Here is a 23876-nt window from a genome sequence, read left to right as displayed (position 1 = left end):
CTTAAATCAGTGGACTCTGAGGAAAGCAGATTGCTCTCCATATTGTGGGTGGTCCTCATCCAATCAGTTGAGGGCCTGAATAAACGAAGACTGGTCTCCCCTGAGCAGCAAGGAATTGTGGCAGTAGATGGCCTTTGGACTCAAACTGTAACTTCTCCCTGGGTCTCCAGCCAGCCAGCCCACCCTGCAGATTTTGGACTCACCAAGCCTCCCACCATTACATGAGCCAATTCCTTAAAATCAATCTCTCTCTCTCTGTGCCTCCCTGACCAATAATACAACTTTACATCTAACCATTTATGCCCATTTTATAGATGAAGAAGTTGAGGTTCAGAGGCATTGAGTACCATGCCCAAGGGTACACAGCTAACAAGTATGGAGCCAGGACTCTGGTCCAGGTGTTTCTGAGCCCCAGGACAATGTAGCTTCTTGTGCATGAATTCAAGCAATGAAAGCACCATGAGTTGAATGTAACACAACCTGTATTTACTATAAAGTGTCTCTTCTTTCTAATGATTCACAAACCTTGGGATCTTACAGTGCATGAGACATCAATATGCAAGCATCTTCCCATCCAGGTGAGGTGCAAAAACGCCCATTAGCAGAGAAGGTTGGTGGACAAGGAGGCATGTCACTGCTTTTTATTGCACGTGAACTTGTTTGGCATATTTAAGTCCTATAGATTAAATTCTCCCCTTACGGTCATAATTTCCAGTAAGATCGTGAAATAGCCACACGAGTTTTAAAAACAGTCAACTGCAGGATCTTTAGAAATGTGGGAGGGCACTAAACAGACAACAATGTAAAATTAACTGTTTCATTGAAAGTAAGATAGCATCCCCTCCCTCCAAAAATGAAATGAAAATAAAGAGAGATAGGCAGTGCATGTGGATGAAATTAAAATGGAGAAAAACAAACAGTGCATGTGGAGTCCCCGCTTCTTGATGGCTTCTGCCGAGGGCTAAAGTCCCATGTTGAGGTCCAAACTTCAAAAGTGGCCTCAAACTGGACCCTTTCCATAGGAAAAGCCAGCAGTAAACATTGACCCCAGGATCAATTGTCTCTGTTGGAGCTGCAGTCTGCTCCAGTCGGCGAGAGCAAGCCAGGTCACACTTGATAAAGAGCTGCTTTCAGGACAACTGTTCACTCCCAGACGCATAGAGGCAATCTTCTGGGCTCTGAACTGAAATTGTCCTTCCCAGAATGGAGAAGATGGTGATGAAGCTGTTGATGATATTTGTCCTTGCAACGAACCCCTGGTTGCCCTACTGTGCAGGTGAGGAGCTTGGGGACAGGCTGCCTGCCCTTGATGGTGTGGAGGTGTCCCAGTCCATGCATCCTGTCTCATTGTGTCCCCATGTGCTTGTGAGTCCAGGTTTCCCCGTGTATGACTACGACCTGTCTTCCTTGAGGGAGGCTGTCAACGCCTCCGTGGCAAAAGTGAACTCCCAGTCGCTGAGCCCCTATTTGTTTCGGGCATTCAGAAGCTCAATTAAAAGAGTAAGTGCCTGGTATGGCTTCTCTGGTCCTTTTTATACTGCTTTCTGATTTTTTCTCTTGTCATTTTTGGGGTACGTCTTAAAAATTTTCCAGTTTAAAGAGATAATAGCTACTCATCTCTTTCACACTCTTTTTTGATAGAGAAAGGATTTAATTACAATTATTGTCATGAAGCTCTCAAAGCTACTTTGGATGCATGGTTCTTCTTGCAGTTTTCTTCCCTCTGGCCTCTTTTCCTATTTCCAGATGTTACCCCCTGCGCATGCTGCTTCTGGACCCAAAGTCCCCATGGTTCCTTTTGAGATGTTTTATTAAAAACTGCTTGTTTATTAGAAATGAGGCTTTTTCAAGTTCAGCAGTTCTGCTCCTAATACTTACAGGAAATAAATTCTGGCTGGTGAGCCAAATAAATCCACTTTCCTTTGTCAATTTGGTAATAATCTGTTTCCTGTTAGCTTGGGGAAATGGGGAAAAGATGAATTTTCATGGGCTTCCAATGACTAAGGCCATGATTGGCAAAGAAAGAAACACAGAATTATCCTTCAAAGGAAATGAGAAACCAGACAGCAGGTCGCCTCCCTCCTCGCTGGGCCCTGGGTGATCTCACCGCCTACTCATCATCCCATGCAAGGGGGGAGCAGAAATACCTGCCAGAGAGTTTAGGTTAGGATGGGAGGTGGAACTTTGTAGAAGTTCCAGGCCCTGCAAATGAGAACTCGTTGCAGGCTGCCTGGGAACTGGGAACCGTGGAGACGTGGCCAGGGGTCCAGACAGTGGCTGTTCCCTCGCAGAGGCCAGAAGGTCATTTCTTCCTCTCCATCTTCGTGCTCACCTCTCCCATCCCCGCTGGGCACCGCCTTAGCACACACCTGGTCTGTCCCCTCTCCTCCTGTGAGGGGCACACAGCTCACGGTCCCATAGCTTCAGTCTCCAAATACAATACATTCATCTGGCCCCATCTCCTTCAGAAACTGGCTCAGTTTCTTATTTCCAGATTCCCACACAATTATTTGAATTGTCCCAGTTGTCTTTTCTGATCGGGTCATAGGTCATGAAGATGATGCTTTAGCTAGGCGCCCAGCCCAGAACCAGGTTACTGTGGCCAGAGTGGGGCACTCGGCCTGGCTGTCGCGTTGAGGAGGCACTGTGAAGTACACATGGTTGGCTGCCAGGCTGGAGGGTGAGCTTCTTCCGGAGGAGTCCTGGACAGAATAAGGAACCCCTCCCTCACACACGGGCTGTATTGGCTTCCATCTTTCTCATTTAATAAAATCCACGTGTGGTGTGGGGGAGTCAGTGTCCTTTAGCCATGCTTGCAAATAAGCTGTTTAGATTTACTTGTAACTTAGCTAGCGCTTGCTACAGAAGAAAGTTGTTAGTTAATTAATTGAATAAGAGCATGAAGACAGGTCCCGAGAGAACCAGTTACTGACACCATGGAAATCTGGTCAGTGGAGATGAGCTAGCTTGAGGTGTCGTCATCCAGCGCATTCCAGCGCATGGGCCATCTTGGTACCAGACACCTGAGCCCAGACACACAAGCCCCTGCAAACACACACAGCTTCGTATGTATGGATGAGAAATAGGAGATGCCCCTCCACCTCCTGTACACCTTCTTCTACCTGGAATTCTGCCTATTCTTGTCTCTTTCCAGTCTTTTCTCATTATTCAAATTCATTGGCCAAGTTCCATTCACCATGTCCCGTCCATGAAAACTTCCTTTCTTCTCCCAGTGGAAGGAAAATGCTCCTCCTTTGATCTGTCCTGGTGATGCTTCTTTCTTCTTAGAAGTGGTTCACATTTTGCTTTTTGTACGTGCCAGTCATGCCTTCTACAAAAGCCCTAAAGATGGCCCCAAGTGTGCCAATTGCCTCATGCCAGTAGCCACGAGAGATGCACTCAGAGCTAAGCAAAGTGCTCAGGAAAGAGATGAAGGAACAGATCACTGACACTGAAGGTACAAAACAATTTGCAGAAGAACAAGTACAAATGAACTAGAAACATTGGGAAAAATATGTCACCTCTCTGACAACCAAGAAAATCGAAATTAAAATAACAAGGGAAAAGGAAGGAAAATGTGGAAAGGAAAGCTCAAACACTGCTACAGAGAGTGTATTTTGGTAAAATTATCTTTGGGAAGCAATTTGGAAATATGTGTCAAGCATGTTTATAAACACGTTAAACATTAAAGATAGCAAATATTTATAACTTTTGATTTCATCGTTTCATTTCTAGGAATATGTCCAAAGGAAATAAGAGGTTTGGTCATGTTTGTGTATGTGCGGGAGTCTAGGGTAGAGTTCAGTGCACCTGGGGAGGGGGTCAGGCCCGGCTACTTTATCGCTGAGTTTGCTTCTTTTCCAAGGAGCTCAGATCCCACTGTGGGGAGAGGAAGAGGGAGGGGAGGGAGAGGAGGGGAGGGGACGAAGGGAAAATGGGGTACACATTGTATAAATAAGTGAAGTTCATCTCAGATAGCGGAGAGTCCTGTGGAGAAAATAAAACAAGATAACGGATGGGCCTGGACTGGGGCTGGGGCAGCTGTCAGATGGGGCAGACGTCTCCACGGAGGCACCGTATTTGAGCTGAGACTCACCCAGTGACGAGAACGTCCAGCCGTGGGAAGACTCCCTGCAGGGGTTAGGGGTGATTTTTAAATAAATTGCAAGGAGACCTTCTAAGATCTCTGCAGCTGCTGTGTGGAGTGGGATGCCAGGGAAGGAGCCCAGACAGCAACTGTAGGAAGCAGATGGTGACCAATGGCAACTGAGCATCTTGGTGCGGGGACGGTGGGGAGTGGATGGGTTCTGGGACATTTGGAGCAAAGCCACAGAAGCTTTGGGATCCTTTGTGTTTATGCCCATTTCTGTCCACTTTTACCTTTCCTCTTCTTTGCATTTTGTGCTTTTTGGCTTTCTACATTATGCTAGGCAGCTATGCCTGAGGTTTACTTTTTGTCCAGTCATAAGGGCTTAGTTTGAAAAATGTAAATGACCACTGTGTTAGTCAGGCTTCTCTAGAGAAACAGAGAAGAGAGACAGAGACAGAGACAGACAGAGACAGGGAGTGATTGATTTTAAAGAATTGCCCCACACTATTCTGGAGGCTTGGTACAGCCAAAATCTGCAGGGTGGGCCAGCAGGCTAGAGACCAGGGAAGAACTGATGTTGCCATACAAGTCTGAAGGCTGTCCGCTGGTGGAATTCCTTCCTGCTTAGAAAAGGGCCAGTCTTTGTTCTAGTCTGACCTTCAACTGATTGGATAAGGCCCACCAACATGAAGGAGGATACTCTGCTTTCCTCAAAGTCCACCGCTTTAACCCCATCCAAAAACATCTTCCCAGAAACATCCGGATTAATGTTTGACCACAGATCTGGGCACTGTGGCCCAGCTAAGTTGACACATAACATTAAACATTATAATCTCCAAAAGGAATTGTTATGGGCCTTTTATGGCTTGTATATTTTTATTTCTTTTTGAAATAAAAAAAATAAAAATATACTCATTATAAAGAGTCACAAGACAACAAGAAAGAGAAAACCGAAAGTAACATTCATTATCCAGCCCTCTGAGACACCCACTATGAACATGTGGCAGGTGTCTTTTTGGATCTTTTTCTCTTCATATGTGGGTATAAAGTATATATACATGTTTAAAAAACAGGACCACACTGTAACACTGATTGTAAAGGACCATGATTTATTTCAGCCGTAATGCTAGGTTTGGAATTTTCTCCAGTTGATTCCTTATTGTTGAGTATTTGGGTCATCCTACCTTTTTAAAACAACACAGAGCAGAAATTCACTGGCTGAAAAAGAATTCAAAGGAAAAAGCAGAGTTGTTTGGCTTTTCTCCATATTCTGGAAAGGGTGCTTAGAAGTGCTTAGAGATGCAAAAAGTTGCAAAATCATCTCACAGTTCAATACAATTTCAGTATTCAAACCTCAGCATTTTCATCTTTTAGACTAAGATTTTGTCCTGCCAGTTTGCTTTCATCAGATTGCTTTAAGGGAAACTGTGGAAGCATGATCTAAGGGAGAGAGCCCCGCACGCTGTACCACTGCAGCTGATGGAGGAGGTTTTAATTTTTTTATGAGATTCAGATTTAATACCTAATATATAAAAATGATCAGTAAACAGGGTTGTAAATAATGGCAAGGCCGAGTTTTTAGTCCTACTTGTTTTTAGAAAACTCTGCCTGTATCAGCACTTCTCATTCTGTGTCATATAGAGACACAAAGACCCCCCCATCCTGAGCTTGGAGCTGGCCACTTCCTTCCAAAGCAAAATATCCTGTTCTTCCCGCCCTGTAAGTGGTCTGTGCTTTCACAGTGCTGTCACCTCCTCTCTCCCCCTGGGCAGTAGGTGGATGTGTGGGTTGACTCAAATTTGCCACACGCTGGCCTAAGAACTGAAAGGGAAGGGGTGTTTGGAGCCTGGGGTGTGGTCTGGCAGTGGACCTTGCGGGCTCCCGCCCCGACTCCCTGCTGCCATCTTGTCCCTGCCCCTGTGTGCTCTCCTTGCAGCCACCACTGGTGACTCAGATTTTACCTCTTAACACCCTCTGAGAACGTCTCATTGCAATGAGAATGAAATCAACACCTTCCCATGGGCTCAGAGGCCATTACCTACCTGGCAAGCCCCGTCTCTCCAAGTTCAGGGTGTATGGTTTTCCTCTTGTTCATTTTGCTTCACCACCACAGCCGGGCTTCTTCTGCCCCAGGACATTGGCTCTGCTTTTTCCTCACGTGATGGGCTCCTTCCCATCCTTTAAATCCCAGCTTAAATATGCCTTCCTTTGGAGGATTTTTTAGGTACCTGCTCTAAAGTGTCCGCTTCCCACGCCCATTGCCGTGTTGATTTTTCCCATCATGGCCCCATAGCCATCTGGAACGTCCTTGTTTAGTTTTCTTTCGTGTGTTTGCTGTGTGACACCCCCCTCCCGCCCCCGGAAGCTAAGCTCCATGGACGCTTCCCTGCCCTGGTTCTGGTGCAGGATGTACAGTGGACATGTAGTAAGTCAGGCGACTTTCATCTCATCAAAGCAGCAGAGACACATCAGGAAGTTTGGAAGGTACCCCCAGTATCCCACCTTTGGTGGAAAGGAGTGGAAAACCGTGTAGACGCGTTCGTAGATAGGAACTGATCAAGCAGGAAGTGGGGCTGGATGACATTGTGCAGCAGAGATTGTACTTGCTACTTACTTATTTCAGGAATTATAAAGATAGTACGGAGCATTCTTTTAGGAAAATGACACTTAAAATGCATACAGTTGATTCTTGTTATTCGTGCCAGTTATACTGCATAAAGACTCTGCGAACACTGGGTTAGTAATTCCTGAGCCATTGCTCCTGGGCAAATTCAGGGTTAGGTACCTGCAAGGCGCTGATCACCATATTTTGGTTAACGGATCCATATGTGCCCTTGTTTTATGTGTGTTTCTGTTTGAAGATTTATTTAATATATGCGTTGATTTGTAAACATTGAGCTCGCTCTACCAGCGCTGCATAGCTCAGGCCTGAACGAAGCTCGGCTAACGCACGTTATTTTCTCCGTCAGGCACATCACAGCCTTCCTGCGCTTAGGAAACTAGACAGCTTGTCAGCACTAGGCTTGAGGGCAAATCTAAGCAGCAAAATCGCCAAGGTAAAGCACAAAAATTAGAAAAACGTGGCACAAAATAGACCATGAAATTGACTTGTGTGCAGTCTGGAAGCTGAGACAAGGAGGCTGAGCATCACCTTGTCTGACCCCGGTTGGGAGCGATTACATCGGGCGACTCAAGTTCTTTGCCGCCCAGCGCACAGCCATGAATGGCTGTGACAGCACCCAGTGCTGATTTGGGGTTAGACCTACATTTTAGGAAGTAGGCAAATTTGCAAATATGGAATCTGTAAATCGTGAGGACCCATTGTAAACATAAGTCATTAGAAGCAACGCTTAGCTTGGAGTCAGGACACCCACGTTCTGGTTCCATTGTCTCAGTAAAGTTTTGTGAGCCTTTTTAAAGCACTTTTTCCCCTGGTCTTCAGAATGAGGGTGTGGAACTAGGTGATTGCCATGACGATTGAAAGCTTTAGAGGTGGAAGATTCTGTTACTTTTTTTCCTCGTGCAGGGAGACATGTTTCTAGAGTGTGACCTCCAGAAACACATCTGGGGCAAACTGACACTTTGTTTTTGTGAAGGTCAACGTCCAGGACGAGAACAGCTTCACCATGGACATAGAGTTTGGCATTCGAGAGACAACATGCAGAAGGGGTTCTGGGGAAGACCCCGCCACCTGTGACTTCCAAACGGGCTACTACATGGTAAGTGTCGGGGGAAAGGCCGCCAGCCCAGAAACCAGCAGGAGGGAGCTCCTGGCTTCCTCCATCACCTGGAGCTGATGCAAAGCCACGCCAAGGGCTTGGCCACTGCCTGCTGTCTGGCCACCCTGGGAGACACCACTAACTGTGTCCATACAGTCCCCTAGGTGGGGGCAGTGTAACTCGGTGGCTGAGGACTCAAGCTCCGGAGTCTGTGGTCCTGAGAAATCCTGGCAAATTATTTAACCTCTGTTGCCTCAGTTTTCTGCTCTTTAAAATGGGGATAATGATGGTTCCAGGAAAAGTGAATATGAAGAGGCTAATAGCAAAGAAAAATCCCAGAGACATTTCAAATTCTATTTTAAATGAATTTAAAATGCCCCCTGTGTTCCTGGTGTGAGGTGCATTGTTTTGTAGTTGACTGTTGTATGAAATTTGTCTCCCCCACCAACTTGCGTTCCATGGGGTCAGGACCAAGGTGTGGTCAGCTTCATTTCGCCAGTGACCAGCACATGGCCCCATGCTTGGTTAACCCCAGGGACAGGAGCCCACCTGCACAGGCCAGCACCTGCACCCCCAAATTCACACTCGGAGGTGTTCTTGTTCAAATGTACAAGTCTCAGGGTTTTGTTACTTTATTAGTGTGATGTCTGGGTTGCTACACAGCGATGTCAATTCTGAAAAGAGGACCTTTCATTTTGTTGTTTTCTAAGGCTTTTCACAAAGATCCCAAACCCAGGTGTCACTAGCATCTGTTTCTAATGAAATCTGAGGCCAAGGGAGAGCAGAGCAGAATCCTTGGGGGATCTTCCCATTTCTTGTTGTTTAAATGGGAAACCAGTTGAGGCAGCCCACTCATTGCTCAGGAAGGGAATGTTTGCTTTCCCTGGGGACTTGTAATGTGCCAAACACCTAAGTGATATTGAAATCATCATTTGTTTTGCTTGGGTTTTGAGAAATTTTTGTTTTGGAAAAATGACATGTCTCTGTGAATTTTTCCTTTCCGTCTACACCATTGTGTCAAGCCCTGTGGTGTTGCCTGATTTCTTGGATAGGTGCTAACCATTTCTACCAGCTGCTGGGCATAGGACTCACTGTTTTCCCTTTTCCAGCCAGCGGCCATTTGCAGAAGTACCGTGATGGTGTCTGATGAGCAGGTGAAGGACGTGTGGGTTCGCTGCCAATGGTCTTCCAGCTCCGAGTCTAGCAGCAGTGAAGAGGTACATGTAGGGGCTTGGCATCCTTTGGGACAGCGCCTCTTAGGGTCTGTGTGGGTCTGTGACAAGCAGATTGGTGTGATACAGTAGCTGGAGCATCACTCAGGCATAGCTCTGCTTACTCAGCTAACGTCTCCCTTTTACACCTGCAGTCTCACGTTCAATATCCCTTACTTCTTCCAATTCTCCCTCTCTCTCTCCCTCCCTCCCTAAAATTTGGGACTGAGCTTGAAATTATAATGCACAAATCTTCAAAGTTTTAGATCTAAGTCTGCAGCTCACTGCCTCTGTGGTTTAGTGGAAGGAACAGGGGCCTCCTTGTTTGATTCCAGTAAAGTATCCAGGAAGTGAGGCAAGCTTTGCAGCTGACACACTGGCCAAGCTAACTCAGAAGTGAAAAGGACCAAGCCTCCTGTCACAAGCATTTTGTGTGTATTGATTTTGTGGTTTACGTGGGGAAAGCTAGAAGACAGTGAGGAGCAAGAGAAGATGCACAGCTCTGGCCCTTGTGGAGTTTGGAGACCAGTCTGGGGGTGTCCATTAAGCAGGGGTTACCCTGACTACCAGGCAAGCTATCAGGAGCACATAGCAAGAGGATGGAATAGCATGTGGGGACAGAGCAAGCTTTCCTGGGGGACTGGAGGGTGGGTGACCTCAGGACAAAGGGCAGAGGGTGTGGAGGGGAAGGAGGAGGAGAGTCCCAGCACAAGGGAGAACGTGACTGAGTTCCCTGATGTGTGAGAGAAGCGAAGCTGATGGGTTGAAATGGACAGAAATCCATTATGACTGGGAGCAAAATATGAGAAGCGAGGCACAGGGGTGGGACTGGAGAGGACACCAGCCTGGTCAAGATGGACCTCATGGGTCATGTCAAGGATTCTTGGCGTAGGGCTATTCAAGGGTTATAAGGTGGGAGATGACAGAATAGATGAAGAACAGATTGGAACTAGGAAGCACGGTTGGAGCCCTGGGAGGCTGGCAGGGCAGGTGAGAGAGAACGCTAAATGGAGCTAGGAGTTAGTGGTGAATGTCGAGAGAAATGGACGCCAGTCCTTCCATGACCTTTAATACAGCAGAAATTAATTTGGCCCCCTAACTTAACCCCTCTTCCATCTCTGATTTAGAAAGTTGATTCTGATTGTTTGCACAACCCACAAACCTGTTGCAACTTTCTAATTGCAGACTGAAGACTACTCACTTTTCTTCCAATCCCAAGTTTTGTAAGAAGACTCTGATACTAAATTAAGTTAGTCCCAGAAACAAACAAGATTTTAAAATAAACTCCCAGGTTGCTTTGCCTCAAAGATTAGGAGATTGTAAAAAATTATAAGCAAAGAAAAAATTCCTTAAATGAAAGGATTCTGCAATTCAAAAGAAAGACAAGAAAGCAGATGGAGATTTAAAGTAATTCCTGGAAACTCTAAAATAGATTTCTTACATGAAACAGAAAAAAAAATTAGAAGACAGCTGTTAACTATTTTCAGTGAAATAAATGATGATATTACAGACACAAAAGACAATTGACTAGAATGAATTTAGACATAGGACAAATAAATCATTGCTGGAAGTAGGGAATAAAAGAAAGAAAATTGGAAAAAAAAACCAAAAACCCGGAGTAATGAATATAAAGACCATTTGAAAAACATATGTAGATAGTGAAAGAATTTCTAGAGAAAGGAACATAATGTAAAGAAAGATGGAAGCCATGGAGCATAAGACCAAACATCCCAATTATTACGAAATAGGACTTAGCTCAAATGGAAAATATCTGGTAAGGATACAATGAAAGTGTCTCTAATATAAAAAAAAAAAAAATGGGTTTTCCACTACCTAACTTTAAAAAGTATAAAGACTTTGTAAAAAGAATTGAGAAAATAAATTTCTAAGTTTGCTGATATTCTCCTCCCTTAACCAAATAAATATTTAAATTATGGGCAGTTTTTATTTTTTTTAATTTTGAAAAAGAAGCGTGTAGAGGATAAACGGGTTTCTGTAGGGCACGTTAGTCAACCACATGGTGGAATGTTAACATCTGTAGGTTGACGAATGGACTTGACTTTGGACAAATCCTTCTGATTTGGAGTGGATGGGATGAGGTTCGGCTAGACTTCCAGCCACGAGGCCCAAAACAGTGCAGAAGGAGAAACTGAGGAAGAATGAATAGGAATTCTGAACTCAGGGAAGGAGAGTTACAGGCATTTCATTTATTTACTCTCTTCCATTTCAAATGATAGAAATTGAACTAGAAGTGGCCTAAGCCAAAATGAGATAATTCCCTGGTTCACATTCCCAGAAAGAAGAGGGAGGAGTTGTCCTCTTGGACAGCTCGATCTAGGGACCCTCAACACTATCTGCGCCACATTCATTCCCCTCCCACTGCAGATGAGTTTTCTCCTGGTAGCGGGATGCAAACTACAGGCTACTCCAGATTCGTATCCTCTACATTTAGGAGGAAACAGAGCATTTCTCTCTAGCTCCAGCTGGAGATACCTCTTGGCATCACTCCCATTGGCCTGGCTTAGGTCATGTGTCCCATTTTTTAAAAAAATAACACTATCATTGACATATAATTCATAGACCGTAACATACAATTCACCCTTTTAATGTGTTCAGTTCAGTGGTTTTTAGTATATTCATAAGTTTGTACAACTCTCATCACTATCAAAATCCTGAACATTTTTTCATCCAGAAAAGAAACCCCAAGACCCCTCACCCCATTCCCCATTCTCTCCAGCCCTTAGTAACCACTAATCTACTTTTTTTGTCTATAGATTTACATCTTCCAGACATTTCATATAAATAGAAACATACTATATGTGTTCTTTTCTGACTGATTTATATTAGGTAGCATGTTTGGAGATTCATACTTGTAGCAAGTATCAGTACTTCTTTTGTTGTCAAAAAATAATCCAGTGTATAGATAAACCACATTTAATTTATCCATTCATTAGTTGATCAAAATTGGAGTTGTTTCTACTTTTCAGATGTTGTAAATAATGATGCTGTGAGCATTCATATGCAAGCATTTGTGTGGGCATATATTTTTATCTTGAGTATTTACCTGCGAGTGGAATTTCTGGGGCATAAAGTAACTCTATGTGTAACTCTTTGAGAAACTGCCAAGCTGTTTTCCATAATAACTGTACCATGTTACATTCCCACTAGCAATGTGTGAGAGTTCCAGTTTCTACACATCTTATCAACACTTATTATTGTCTGTCTTTTTAATTTTAGCCATTCTAGTGGATGTCAAGTGGTATCTCATTATTGTTTTGATTTGCATGTTCCTAATGAGTAATGATTGACTATTTGTATATATTTTTTGGAAAAATGTCTACTCAAATCCTTTGCTGGAATTCACTGGCAGTCTAGTGGTTGAGATTCCACACTCTCACTGCCTGGGGGCAGTTGCAATCCCTTGCAGGGGAAATAAGATCCTGCAAGCTGAGTGACATGGCCAAAATAACAAAATCCTTTGCCAATTTTTAAATTAGGTTGTTTATCTTTTTGTTGTTGAGTAGTAAGTGTTCTTTATATATTTTGTGTACAAGTTCCATACCAGATATATGATTTGCAAATATTTTCCCTTATCTGTGAAGTTTTTTTTTTTTTACTTTTTTTATGGTGTCCTTTGAAGAACAAAGTTTTAAAGTTTAATGAAGTCCAATTGATCTATTTTTTTCTTTTGTTGTTTGTGTGAGTCTTACATTGAGATCCATGGTCCATTTTGATTAGGAAGGGGTCCAGTTTCATTCTTCTGCATGTGGATATTCAGTTGTCTCAGCACCATTTATTGAAACTATTTTTTGCCTCACTGAACTGTGACCCCTCCTAGACCAATCACTCTGACAAAGCCCAGAAGGCTAACTGTGTTCAGGATGGAGAGGGTAACAGGTAGGTGGCCCAGACACCTGGTAGAAAGGTCGTGAGCCAAGCAGCACCTTGCTTTGTGACTATGGGCTTTCAGTGTCTTCATGAGGACTACTGAACACATGTGGGGACTTCATAGAGAGAAAACTCCCAAATTCGACCTAAACATAGTCTATTTGCAAGTCCAGGTAATGAGGTTCCACTTTGAGTCTAGTGGAAACCTTTTTAGAATTTAAGTTGCTTTTCCCCACATGCTTTTTTAAACATACATGTTCAAAACCATATAAAGTTATTTAATATAATATATTACCTTATCTCATTAAAAAATTATATAATACAGCTGAGTCCTCCAGATAATATTTACATATTTTGCAGTGTCTCTCCTTTTTTTTCTCTTTCATGTGCTGATATATACTGGTGCCTACATTTACTTAGATGGTTTTTGGGGATATCTTGGGATCCTCTACATCGAGGAACAATTATATGCGTGGTAAGTTGAAATCTGCTCTTTTTAATACTTTTTTCCCCTGTGAATCAGCTTCATATTGAAGCTATCAGGGAGTCATTTAAAACTGGAATATCTCTACATAAGCTTTGAACAATTATACAAATCATGGAAGATAAACAGTTGTTTTTGCTCCTTTCTTAACATCAGGCAATAATGCTACCACTCTTCATTTAGGCAGCTCTTTATTTATACAGAGCCTTTCCGTACGTGATTCCATTTCACGGCCCCAACATCTCTGCCAGTTAGGCAGGATAGATGTTGGTTTTTACCATAAGAGGGTCCCCCAAATTGAGCATAATCATTCCTTCCTGGGTGCATGACAAGTTATAGGGCCCAGATGTGCAGTGATGTGTAGGTAAAAGGACCTGGATTAAGCCTCATCTGATTGGCTGGGGCTGAATTCTGCAATCCTCCAGCCATGTCACCAGCTCTGACCATCCCTTTAAGAATCTGGCTTGGGGGAGGGAGGGCTTTCCTTTTTTCCCTTCTTAAGTGTTCTCTCACTTGAAGTGGGATTGGGTTAGTGTTCTATGGCTTAGGAAACATTTTTACCTATTGGTAAAATAGGTAAATATGCGGATTTTTCCTATTGGAGCTGATGGTAGCCAAACTCTTTGGTGAGCTCCCACTTCTTCCTTGCTGGAAAGGCATATTGGTGGCATCAGTAATAAAACCATAGGACATTCCAGAAGTGGGCAGATGGGGCTTGCCTTATGACTGTTACTGTGTTACAGATCTCATTCCTGACAGATCCAGAAGTGAGCCATTTTATGAACGGTCACTTGGTGAGCGCTCCCGTTTTCTTCTGTAGGACACCAACACATCCTTTTCTGATCAAGCCAGACTCTGCTGAAATAAACCCCTGAAATACAAAATATTTTAAGGGAAAATGAAAAGAAAAGAACAGTCCTGCATAAACCTGTTTTGCAAATCATTGAAAAGCTAACTTTGAGGCATTAAAACTCACTTAAAATTTATCAGGGCTCAAAATATCAAATCTGGCTGAGGAAATCAGCACTCACTTCCCTCCCATTCCAATCTAGGGCATTTTCTGAAAAACCCAAACTCTGTAGAACTCCTCTTTGCCCTCCGCACTCAACTGTACTTTTCAGCAAGCAGACAGAACTATCAGTTATTTAGTTTCTCCCTTTTACTATCAGTTTTCTCATTTAACCTTCATGACAGCACTGTAAACCAGGTGTATTACCTGCTTACATGGAAGAAATGAGTAATAACTCACGTTGTCCATTGTAGACACAAAATACTTACTCTCTGCTAATTGCTTGACAATTTTCTCCTTCAACTTCACAACCATCCTTGAGAGGCAGCCATGTTCCTTCCCATTTTGTAGATGAACAAACTGAGGCTTAGTGAGTTTCTGTAACTTGTCCAAGGCTACACGCCAGTGTAGGACTTTGATTCAGGTAGGGAGTGGCAAAGATAGGACTTAGGACAGATCTGTCAGACTCTAAAGCCTCTGTTTTTTTCATGCTGCTTTCCAGAAGAATTATGAAATTCACCCTCTGATCAGAGTTCTTTGTTAAAAGAATAACACAGATATTAATATTTCATTGAGTTCAGCATCTGACTGTCCTTAGGCTTACTCCTAATTTATTTGAAGTACTGAAGTTTACAATCTGAGGCTTGTTTTAAAAAAGGCCTAAATTTAAACCTCCTGCAATGTGCTACTTTGGGAGAAATACAGTTATTCTAATAATGTGACCACTGCTGAGAACATTTTTGAACACTTATTTTTTTTTTAATTAGCTTCAGAGTCTAGGGCCCATTCTTTTGAATCTCTGTAGTGGTGGAAAACATGTGCCCTTGGATTTAATCTTGGAAATAAATTCAGTTGATCAGATTAACAACCAACTTGGGTGCATTAGTCATCTGTTGCTGTGTGTCAAAATACCATAAAACTCAGCAGCTTAAAGCAACAAATGTTTATTATCTCACCGTTTCTGGGTCAGGAACCCAGAAGTGGCTTAGCTGGGGGTTTCTGGCTCACGGTCTCTAAAAGGTTGCAGAAAAGATGTTGACTGTGGCGGTGATCTCATCTGAAGGCTTGGCCAGGGCTGAGGGATCCACTTCCAAGGTTACTCACATGGTGGCTGGCAGACCTCAGTTCTTCAGGGGCCACTGGACTGAGGGCTTTGGTTTCTTACCATACAGGCCTTTCCACTGGGCTGTCTGAATGTCCTCAAGATATGACAGCTGGCTTGTGCCAGAGAACATGATGGGGTAGGGGGGAGAGAGAGAGAGAGAGGAGAGGAAGCGAGGAGAATGAACAAGGAATGGAACACCCAAGACAGAAGGCACAGTCTTTTCTTAACTAATTTTGAAAACTATACAGTATCACTTCTGAATAGTTTATTAATCATGCAGACCAGCCCTGGTCCACTGTGAAAGGAGAATACCCAAGACTGTGAATACCAGGAGGCCATCTCAGAGGCTGGCTACCACACTGGGAAAATGTCATTTGGGACAAAAAAAAAATTATCTGGGTATAAATTAATGTAACTGATCCTTTTTAATATTCCTCGGAAGGTAATTCCAGAGCTGAATTCTAAAAACATTTTGGGCAGCAGAACCTTCATTGATGCAAAGAGGCAGCCATCACGGAGGCTGCCTTGAACATGACAATTTAATTCAACAAATGTGTGTGACAAGCCCCAGACAGATCCCATGGAAGATGGAAAGATAAATGTGACAGTCCCTGCCCTTGAGGGCTTACGGCAGTGGGTTCAACTGTAACACTACACAGGCGAAAGTGAGGGAGAGCTTGACAAGGAAGATGAGGTCATCGTGTTCTTGAGTAGCCTCTCAGCAGGAGGGGCTCTGGTGCTGGTCACAGTCCTTATTAAATTATAGTCACGTAGTCCATATTGTCTTAGATCTTTTTTCCTTTTTTCTTTAAGAACTTTTATTGAGATACAGTTAACAGACAATAAATTGCGTATATTTAGGGTGTACAATTTGGTATCCCAATCTCCCAATTCATTCCCCCGCAATGCTCCCTGCTTTCCCCACTTGGTGTCCATATGTTTGTTCTCTACATCTGTGTCTCTGTTTCTGCCTTGAAAACTGGTTGATTTGTACCATTTTTCTATAGTCCACATATATGTGTTAATATACGATATTTATTTGTCTCTTTCTGCATGTTGTCTTAGATCTTGATGTGAATGACAGAGTCTGTATATCCTCTTTCTATCTTCAGAGACCATGAGAAGGGGCTCTCCTCCTGGAAATAGAAGGTACCCGGACCCATGGCCCAGAACGAGAATAAACGCTGGCTTTGAGTGACAGCTTTGAGGTAAGTGGACACAGCTAAAAGCATGTGCATTTAGAAATAGGAGCTACGGGGCAGGGGAGCTGGAATGCCTTAAAGCTGCTGCCCTGACACCTCCAAACACCTGTAGTCCGCTCTTCAGCTCCTGTCTGGGCTCCTACCTTCTCTTCTCTTCCCCCAGGTACTGATCCTCGACCATCTCCTCACTCCTGCACCCTCAGTCTTTTTCCCATGGCTTTTATATGTGCCGTTGTTGTGATCAAATATCTCTACTTTAAGAGCAAAAAACGAACCACAAACAGCCCCTTTCTTTGACGCAGTCTCCTCATTCCAGCAGCAACTGCCTTTCGCTCCCTCCTTCCTTCTCTTCTAAGCTTCTTGACAACATCATGGTCTACACCTGCTGCCCCCACCTTCCCAGCTCCCATTCACTTTTCTGCTTTTTGCAAACTGGATATTAGTCCTTCAAATCTCCGATATCTAGTCTGCCTTCCTTTCCTTGGTCAGTCATTTAAATCCTGGTGACCATTTGTATGGTTTCCTTTGCCCAGTTCTTTCCTTCTTCTGTAGGTTACTCTGTCATCTCTTCCACTTGCCTGACTTGATCACTGATGTGCAGTTGTTTCCAAGTACACGTCACTCACCTCACTCTATCCCAAGATTCAGGCTCTTACAGCAACTGCCGACTGCATGCAGTTGCAGTGAGCATCGCTGAACTCCTGAAACTCCGCCAGCCTCCTCTCCATCACCCTGTCTTAATAGAAGGCATCACCACCCACTGAATTTTCTCAGTTCAAAATTCTTGAGTGTCATTGGCTCTTTTCTTAAAATTTTTGTTGAAGTATAGTTAATTTACAATGTGTGTTAGTTCCGGGTGTATAGCAAAATAATTCAGTCATACATACATATATATATATGTATGTATGTATATATATATATATATGCTTTTTTATATTCTTTCCCATTACAGGTTATCACAATCATTGGCTCTTCTTTACCCTCATCTTCTCCCGACATCCGCAGGTGTCCACATATTTTCTCTGGCTTTAGCCCATCATTTTACCACTGTCACTGCTGACCTGTCACCTGAGATCTTGCCTTGGGTCCTGATGCCACACTGTCCACCTTGCACGCTGCCCTCAGGTTTATCTGAAAATGCAGAGGAGACTCTGATCCCTCTCCACATAACCCCCCTAATGCTCACTTCACTTACAGGACAAAGTAGAGACAGACCCTGAACCAGGAGCAAGAGCAGCCTATTTGCCCCGGTGCTGAAGGCCGAGGCTTGGTTTCGCAAACCTACACTGAGCACCACTGAGTCTCACGTGTATATAAATCCCGGTTACCAAGGATTGGAGCAAACACAGCTTTGTTTTTTTAAAGGCTCCCAAGTACTAAAAGGACATGACGAAGCGCACATTTGAAAGGAATCTTTGGATGCAGTTACAGATATGGATTCAGTGCACATTCATTTTTACACACACACACACGTTAATCATGAAGCTTGGGCTTTCACGGGCTTTGCAGTTTACATAACACCGTATACCTTCAGGATAAAGTCCAAACTCCCCAGCATGGCCCGCAGAGGCCTTCGTGGGTTGACCGCTGCCCACTTCCCCAGCCTCATCTCTCCCAAGGCCACCAGCTCTGAAGCTCCTGCAAAACTGAAATACCTGCCGTTCCTTCTCTGAAACCTCTACCTGGAATGTCCACCTGACTAATTCCTCCTCCTCACTCACATCTCAGCTCCATGTTGCTTCCCCTGAGGGGTCTCTGCAAGTCAGAGATAGGTCCCTTTATGGGTCCCCTAAGTCCCCACCTCAGGCACTGCAACTGCCTGTTTCCTGTCTGCTCCTTCTGGCTCCACCAGGCCCCCAAGGGGAGGACTGGGATAACTTCCATCACCAGCATCTCCCGGGTCTTGCACAGAGCTGGGCGCCCAGCATGCATTCAGGATGTATTTTTTGAGTGGATGACAGAATCTTTCACTTTGGGTTCTTGAGCCTCTGTTATCAAAAAAACTCAGCTAAGCCTGGTATGATTAATTTTTAACCACCAGAATTTGAAAGGGGTCAACTGAGAGTTTACTAAAATTGAAGGGAAATTTACCAGTAAGTCTGTGTTGCATGAAAGATGCAAATGGTAGGTTTTGTTTTAAATCTACGCACACCCTAAAAATAAAAACCAGCTTCAGGCTGAGCTCAAGAAAGTACTCATTACAAAGAAACAGACTCATCATATTCTTTTTTTATAAACTTAAGTCATTTCATTTTGCTTTATAGAACATCCTTGGGGTGGTGGGAGTAGAAATCTCAATGGACTGGCTGTATGTTATTTGTTAATGATTGTATTGGATACATATATGTATGTATATGTATATATATATGTATCTATAAATGTATATATGTATATATGTGTGTGTATATATATCCCAATATAAATTTATGATCTGATTTCTGTAAAGAAATTGATCACTTAAAAAAATGTCTCTTTAAAGGTAGCACTGACTAAAGGCCAAACACTGCCTCCCTGGCCTGGACATTGACCTTGACTTAAGTCCCAGTTATACCCCTGCCCTCCCATGACCCTGAGCAGGGCAGGTTTCCACACTGTGCTCCGAGTTTCCTAGAATCCTAAGATAAGGCCAGCACAGGGGGTCCAGTGAGGAGGCCAAAACACCTGTCTGGAATCCTGTTTCAAGCTTTCTCTGCTACTTAGGAGCTGTGAGAGTGATGCAGTCTCTAACCTCTTGGGGGCTCAGCTCTTCAAAGATTTATGATTATTATTTTATTTGCTTTTATCCCTGCTAGACCCTGAGCTCCTTTAGGATCTGTTACCTTGTTATCCTTATTAATTATTTTAGTTGAATAACAGGAAAAATGTGATTAATAATATGTCTATACTAAGTTATTAATAACAATATCTGTTGTCTAGTTCCTAATGCTAAAAATAGTGCCTAGAATATAATAAGAGTTCCCTCGGGTTGAAAGGAAGGAAAGAACAAATGCAGGACCGAGTTCCTGATGACTCTTCAAACCGTGAATGACGTGTTTCCGGTGGGGAGCTTTCTGAAGGCAGAGACTTGGGCTCATCTCGAGTCATGGAATCCGCAGAGCCTGGGCCAGTTTCTGCAACAAAATAGGAGCTGAGGAAGTATTTTTGTAATTTAACAACCACTGTTCTAGGATTCTTTCAGATCTCTAGAAAATCATTTAATGTGTAGGTGTGGGTAGTGAAAGGGAGTATTTAAACAAAGAGGTCTGAGATGTTTTTCTTGTTTGCTACTCTAAAATAGGAACAGGGAGAAATCAGGTCCCAGCTCTCGTGTTGAAAGGAATCTGTTTGAGAGTCTCACACTTCGTCTTCATAGCTGGCCTAGTTCTGACTTTTGCATGACATAGTGGCCTGAAGACCACAAACCACACTGCCAGCTCCCAAACCACAGCAGCATGAGTGACGCTCTTTCCTTTACAAGGCAATGTCAATTAGTGTGGAATTATTAGTGTGGAATTCCCATACGACACATCCAAGAGCAGCAAAGAAGGCAGTTCTTAGTGGGATCTTTTGTCAATAACTGTGTGGTGAAAAGAATCCGTCTCCTGATTTTATCAATTTGTCCAACGAATATTCATCGAATGCCCACTTTGTGTCTGGCCCTGCACCGATGAAAATCAGAGCTCTTAATGGTGCCTGGGTCTGTGTTTGGACTTCTTACCTGCGTTGCCTTATATAAATCTTGCAACCATCTAAGTGACGCCTTATCACTCTATCTCCATCTTGTAGATGAGAAAGCTGAGGTCTTGGAGGCTCCTCCTCTCAGAGCTGGTGCTGGATTAGGATTTAGCTCCTGATGCCTGTCTGTCTCCAAAGTGCCTCTTTTCCTTCCTGTAGTACTTGACCTCACGTCACTATCTCCACATTTAGAAAATAGCACAAGAGGGCAAAACCTCAAGGATCGTTTGTGTAAGAAACATGTGGGTTGTGTGAAGTACACGTGTTGGGTGAAGACACCTGGAAGGCAAAGACCTGAATTGACTGGCGATGTTAACAGCACACCTACCCGCCAGCGACTGTGTAGGAGAAGGTGACCCTAAAACCTGCGCCACCGCAGTGAGCCTGCTGAGTGATTTCAACATTCAGAAATCAGGCTTATTAGTCGCAACCTCTTGTCATGATCTTCCATGACAGCCCAGCAATGGGGGAGCCAGACCCAGACTCTCTGCCCCCAACGTAATATAGAAAAGCCCAGCCAGTGCCCAGAGGTGGAAAGCTGGCCGCGTGCGGCTGGGCTTACTCAGACGCTGCTCCCATGCTCATCGCCGCACACACCTGCTAGTCGTCCCACCAAGAACCGTGCGTTCTCATTATTCGAGGTAGTAAGGTTCTATAAAGTTGCTGCTGATGTTGAATCAGGGACCGAACCACAGCTTCTGTGGGAAATACAGGGTGGGTTTCCTATGAGCCTTTGGTCACATTTGTCCAGAAATCAGTATGCTTGTTTCATGTCTGTTTCTGTTGAAAGATGTCTTATTTAATCCACATGGTTGATGCATTAATGTTCAACTCACAGCCAATGGCACTGTCACTCGTGCCTGAAGGAAGCTTATTTCATGGATGTATTTTCTCCAAAAGGCACAGCACAGCCTTCTCGCGCTCAAGACACTAGACAGAGCTTCAGGACTACACATGGGGGACATTTTAAACAGAAAGTGGCCAAGAAAAAGTACAGAAATGCAAAAAACATGGCACTAAATAGACTGCAAGAGGACACTTGTTTACAACATGGGAGCAAAGACAGAGGGCAGATGGCCTCGTGTGAGCTCTCTTGGGAATCTGTGAGGGTTTTTGTCACTCCATGAACATTCTAGAATGACTCAAAAGCACCAGAAGTACTGATTTGGAGGTTATGAGTAACTGTTAGCAAGTAGACAAATCTCTGTGAATAACGAGGCTCTACTATACATTGGGCTCCCCACCCCTGGTTTATCCCTAGTTTCTCAGTAATCTCTCGTGTTCCTTTTCCTCTGGTCTTTAAGGAAAAGCCCTCTGCACCTGTTGCTTCCAGGACCTCTCTCCCCTCTCTCAGGGCACTGGCTCTGCCCTGCTCTGTATCCACCTTTTGTTCCCACCTGGCCCCTGTCCATCCCTTTCCTGCTGAACTTCGTGGCTGAATTTAACGTGGATGAGAATTCTCTTCTTCCCTGAAATACTCTAGCATCTGAGACGTGGTCTCCTTGAACCTCTTTTCAGCCAAGACGTCTCTCTGTCTTGGTGGACCCCTCTTCTGCCTCCTGCTCCTCCAGTGGTGGTGATGTTCCCCAGGGCTCCAGCCTCAGCTCCCCTCCACTCACTGTCCTCCCTCTCCCAGGTTATCCCAGGCACCCCAGGGCTTTGACGCCCACCTGTCTGGGGACTATTCCACCCTCTATTTACACACTGTCCTTCTAGCCTGAACTCCAGACTTGATTACACAGCAGCTTGCCAGACGCCTCCATCCGGATGTTCTACAACATGCTCAAAATGGAATTTTTCCCTTCGGGACTTATTCTTCCTCCTGTATCCAACTCAGCTTCCAGTTACCCAGACTGGAAGCGGATTCGTCTTGGACCTCCTCCCCACCCTCATCCAACTATCACTGTGTTCTGCCAATCCTTCCTCTGAAAGGAGGAAGCTCTGACCCTCCTCTCCAAGTTCTGGCCTCATCACTCTAGCCTGGTGTGGTCAGCATCTTCCCGATGGTGGCAAAAGTTACCTTTGTACTGTCACCAGAGTTATTTTAACACCAGTCCTTATAGGTCAAGGTCCTGATCACCTGGGAGGTGGAGTCAAACTCCTTAGTAATTTGGGACACGAGGAATTGGGTCCACCCTGCAATGGTAGGGTTCCTGACTGTGTCCCAGGTTTCTTTCTGCCTTTGCTTCATATGGAAGAGTTACATGGCTGATTGTCCCATGGCCCCCAGTCTGTAACCCTGCTTCCAGCTTATGCTCGGAGTCTAGCTCACAAGTCTTCCCCAGAAACCCATTCCCTCGAGGTTTCCTGCACATGAGAATCTGGAATTGCATTTACCATCTGTGCTCTGACTGTCTCTGTCTTCTCTTCTAGTTTGTGATTTCTTTCTTTCTCTTTTGGAGGTTGAGGCTACGCTGGATAAATCTCCGTAACTCTCGATGGATACTCAATGCATACATGCTTATTGAATGGATGGACGGATGGTATATGAGTGAATGAATGAATATTCCCACCTCTCTCCTAAGCCCTCAAGTGACCACAGCGGCAGCCAGTCTACTCATTAACTGGCTTAACTGGTCCCTCCCTCGTACCCCCCCACGACCAGCACCTCCTTAGACCAGACTGAGTCCAGGACCTGGCTGCAGCCTTTCCTCAGGGACCCTCTGGCCCTTCCTTCTTTGAGACTTGACCTTCCTTTCTGGGGCTGCATTTCTGTTCCCTATATTTGATTACCTCCTCTTCTCCCTGCAGGTGTCTCTTGCCCTTTTCCTTGTTCAAGGAACTGGCTGCTTTGCGTCGTTGCTCTAGTCTCTGGTGCCGTCTTGGATTCCTTTTCAAACAGCGCCCTGGGCCCTGGGCCTCCATAGTGAGAGTGTGAGATGCTGCCACAGGGTCTCATCCTCCCCTGCTTCTCTCTTTTAACAGCAAAATGCATTGGAAGGAATGGACGTTCCCATGAAGAAAGATACTATATGATTTGTGTGATTTTTCTTTTGATTGGTTTCAGTCCATAATAAATGGCTTACTTTTCTTCTTTCTTTCATTGCCTGATTTTTTAAAAAATAGGAGTAACCATCACATTTTTAGATGAGACGCTAATGCCACGAGGAGCGTTCACTCCGCGTGTGTCTCTTCCTAGGGGCCTGCTGACCCCCAAGAAAGGCAGTGCTGGGCTGAGCTGGCGCGTGGCGGCTGCGCTCAGGGAGGGGACCAGCTGGAACCATCCCCGTGTACGTGTTGACAGCACAGATCAGTGTTCTGTTGTCAGAGACACGACCGGCAGACTCCTTCTTCAGGGCCCATGACCATCCCTAGGCAAAGACTGAACATGTGAGGCTTAGTGTTTGCTTATTCCTATTCTCTGCCTGCAGAAGAACGTGGAAGGCATGTATTAGCAAAAATGTTTGGGAAGGACTGATGAATTCAGAGACTGGCAAAATTACAGAAATATGTT

At 44.3% G+C, this 23876-nt stretch overlaps 1 protein-coding gene across 3 annotated transcripts; it reads left to right on the top strand.

The window, feature by feature from the left end:
- The first annotated feature begins 1051 nt into the window (after window positions 1-1051).
- Window positions 1052-23447, top strand: SPP2 (secreted phosphoprotein 2). 3 transcript variants are annotated; one of them, XM_057746132.1, is made up of 8 exons: window positions 1052-1276; window positions 1376-1500; window positions 7687-7809; window positions 8919-9026; window positions 13329-13383; window positions 14136-14186; window positions 16619-16714; window positions 23348-23447. In XM_057746132.1, exons 1-7 carry the CDS (start codon window positions 1204-1206, stop codon window positions 16702-16704), a joined length of 621 nt encoding a protein of 206 aa, XP_057602115.1. In that variant the 5' UTR covers window positions 1052-1203; the 3' UTR covers window positions 16705-16714; window positions 23348-23447. The 3 variants fall into 3 exon arrangements, with proteins under 3 accessions (XP_057602115.1, XP_057602114.1, XP_057602116.1); XM_057746131.1 differs by having other exon boundaries at window positions 1054-1276; window positions 23174-23447; XM_057746133.1 differs by lacking the exon at window positions 14136-14186 and having other exon boundaries at window positions 1056-1276; window positions 23174-23447.
- Window positions 23448-23876: the final 429 nt, after the last annotated feature.

Source organism: Hippopotamus amphibius, chromosome 8 (genome assembly GCF_030028045.1).
Source record: "Hippopotamus amphibius kiboko isolate mHipAmp2 chromosome 8, mHipAmp2.hap2, whole genome shotgun sequence".
Classification (NCBI taxonomy): domain Eukaryota; kingdom Metazoa; phylum Chordata; class Mammalia; order Artiodactyla; family Hippopotamidae; genus Hippopotamus; species Hippopotamus amphibius.
Note: the sequence above shows the minus strand (reverse complement) of the source record. Positions and strands in the feature narration are given on the sequence as shown.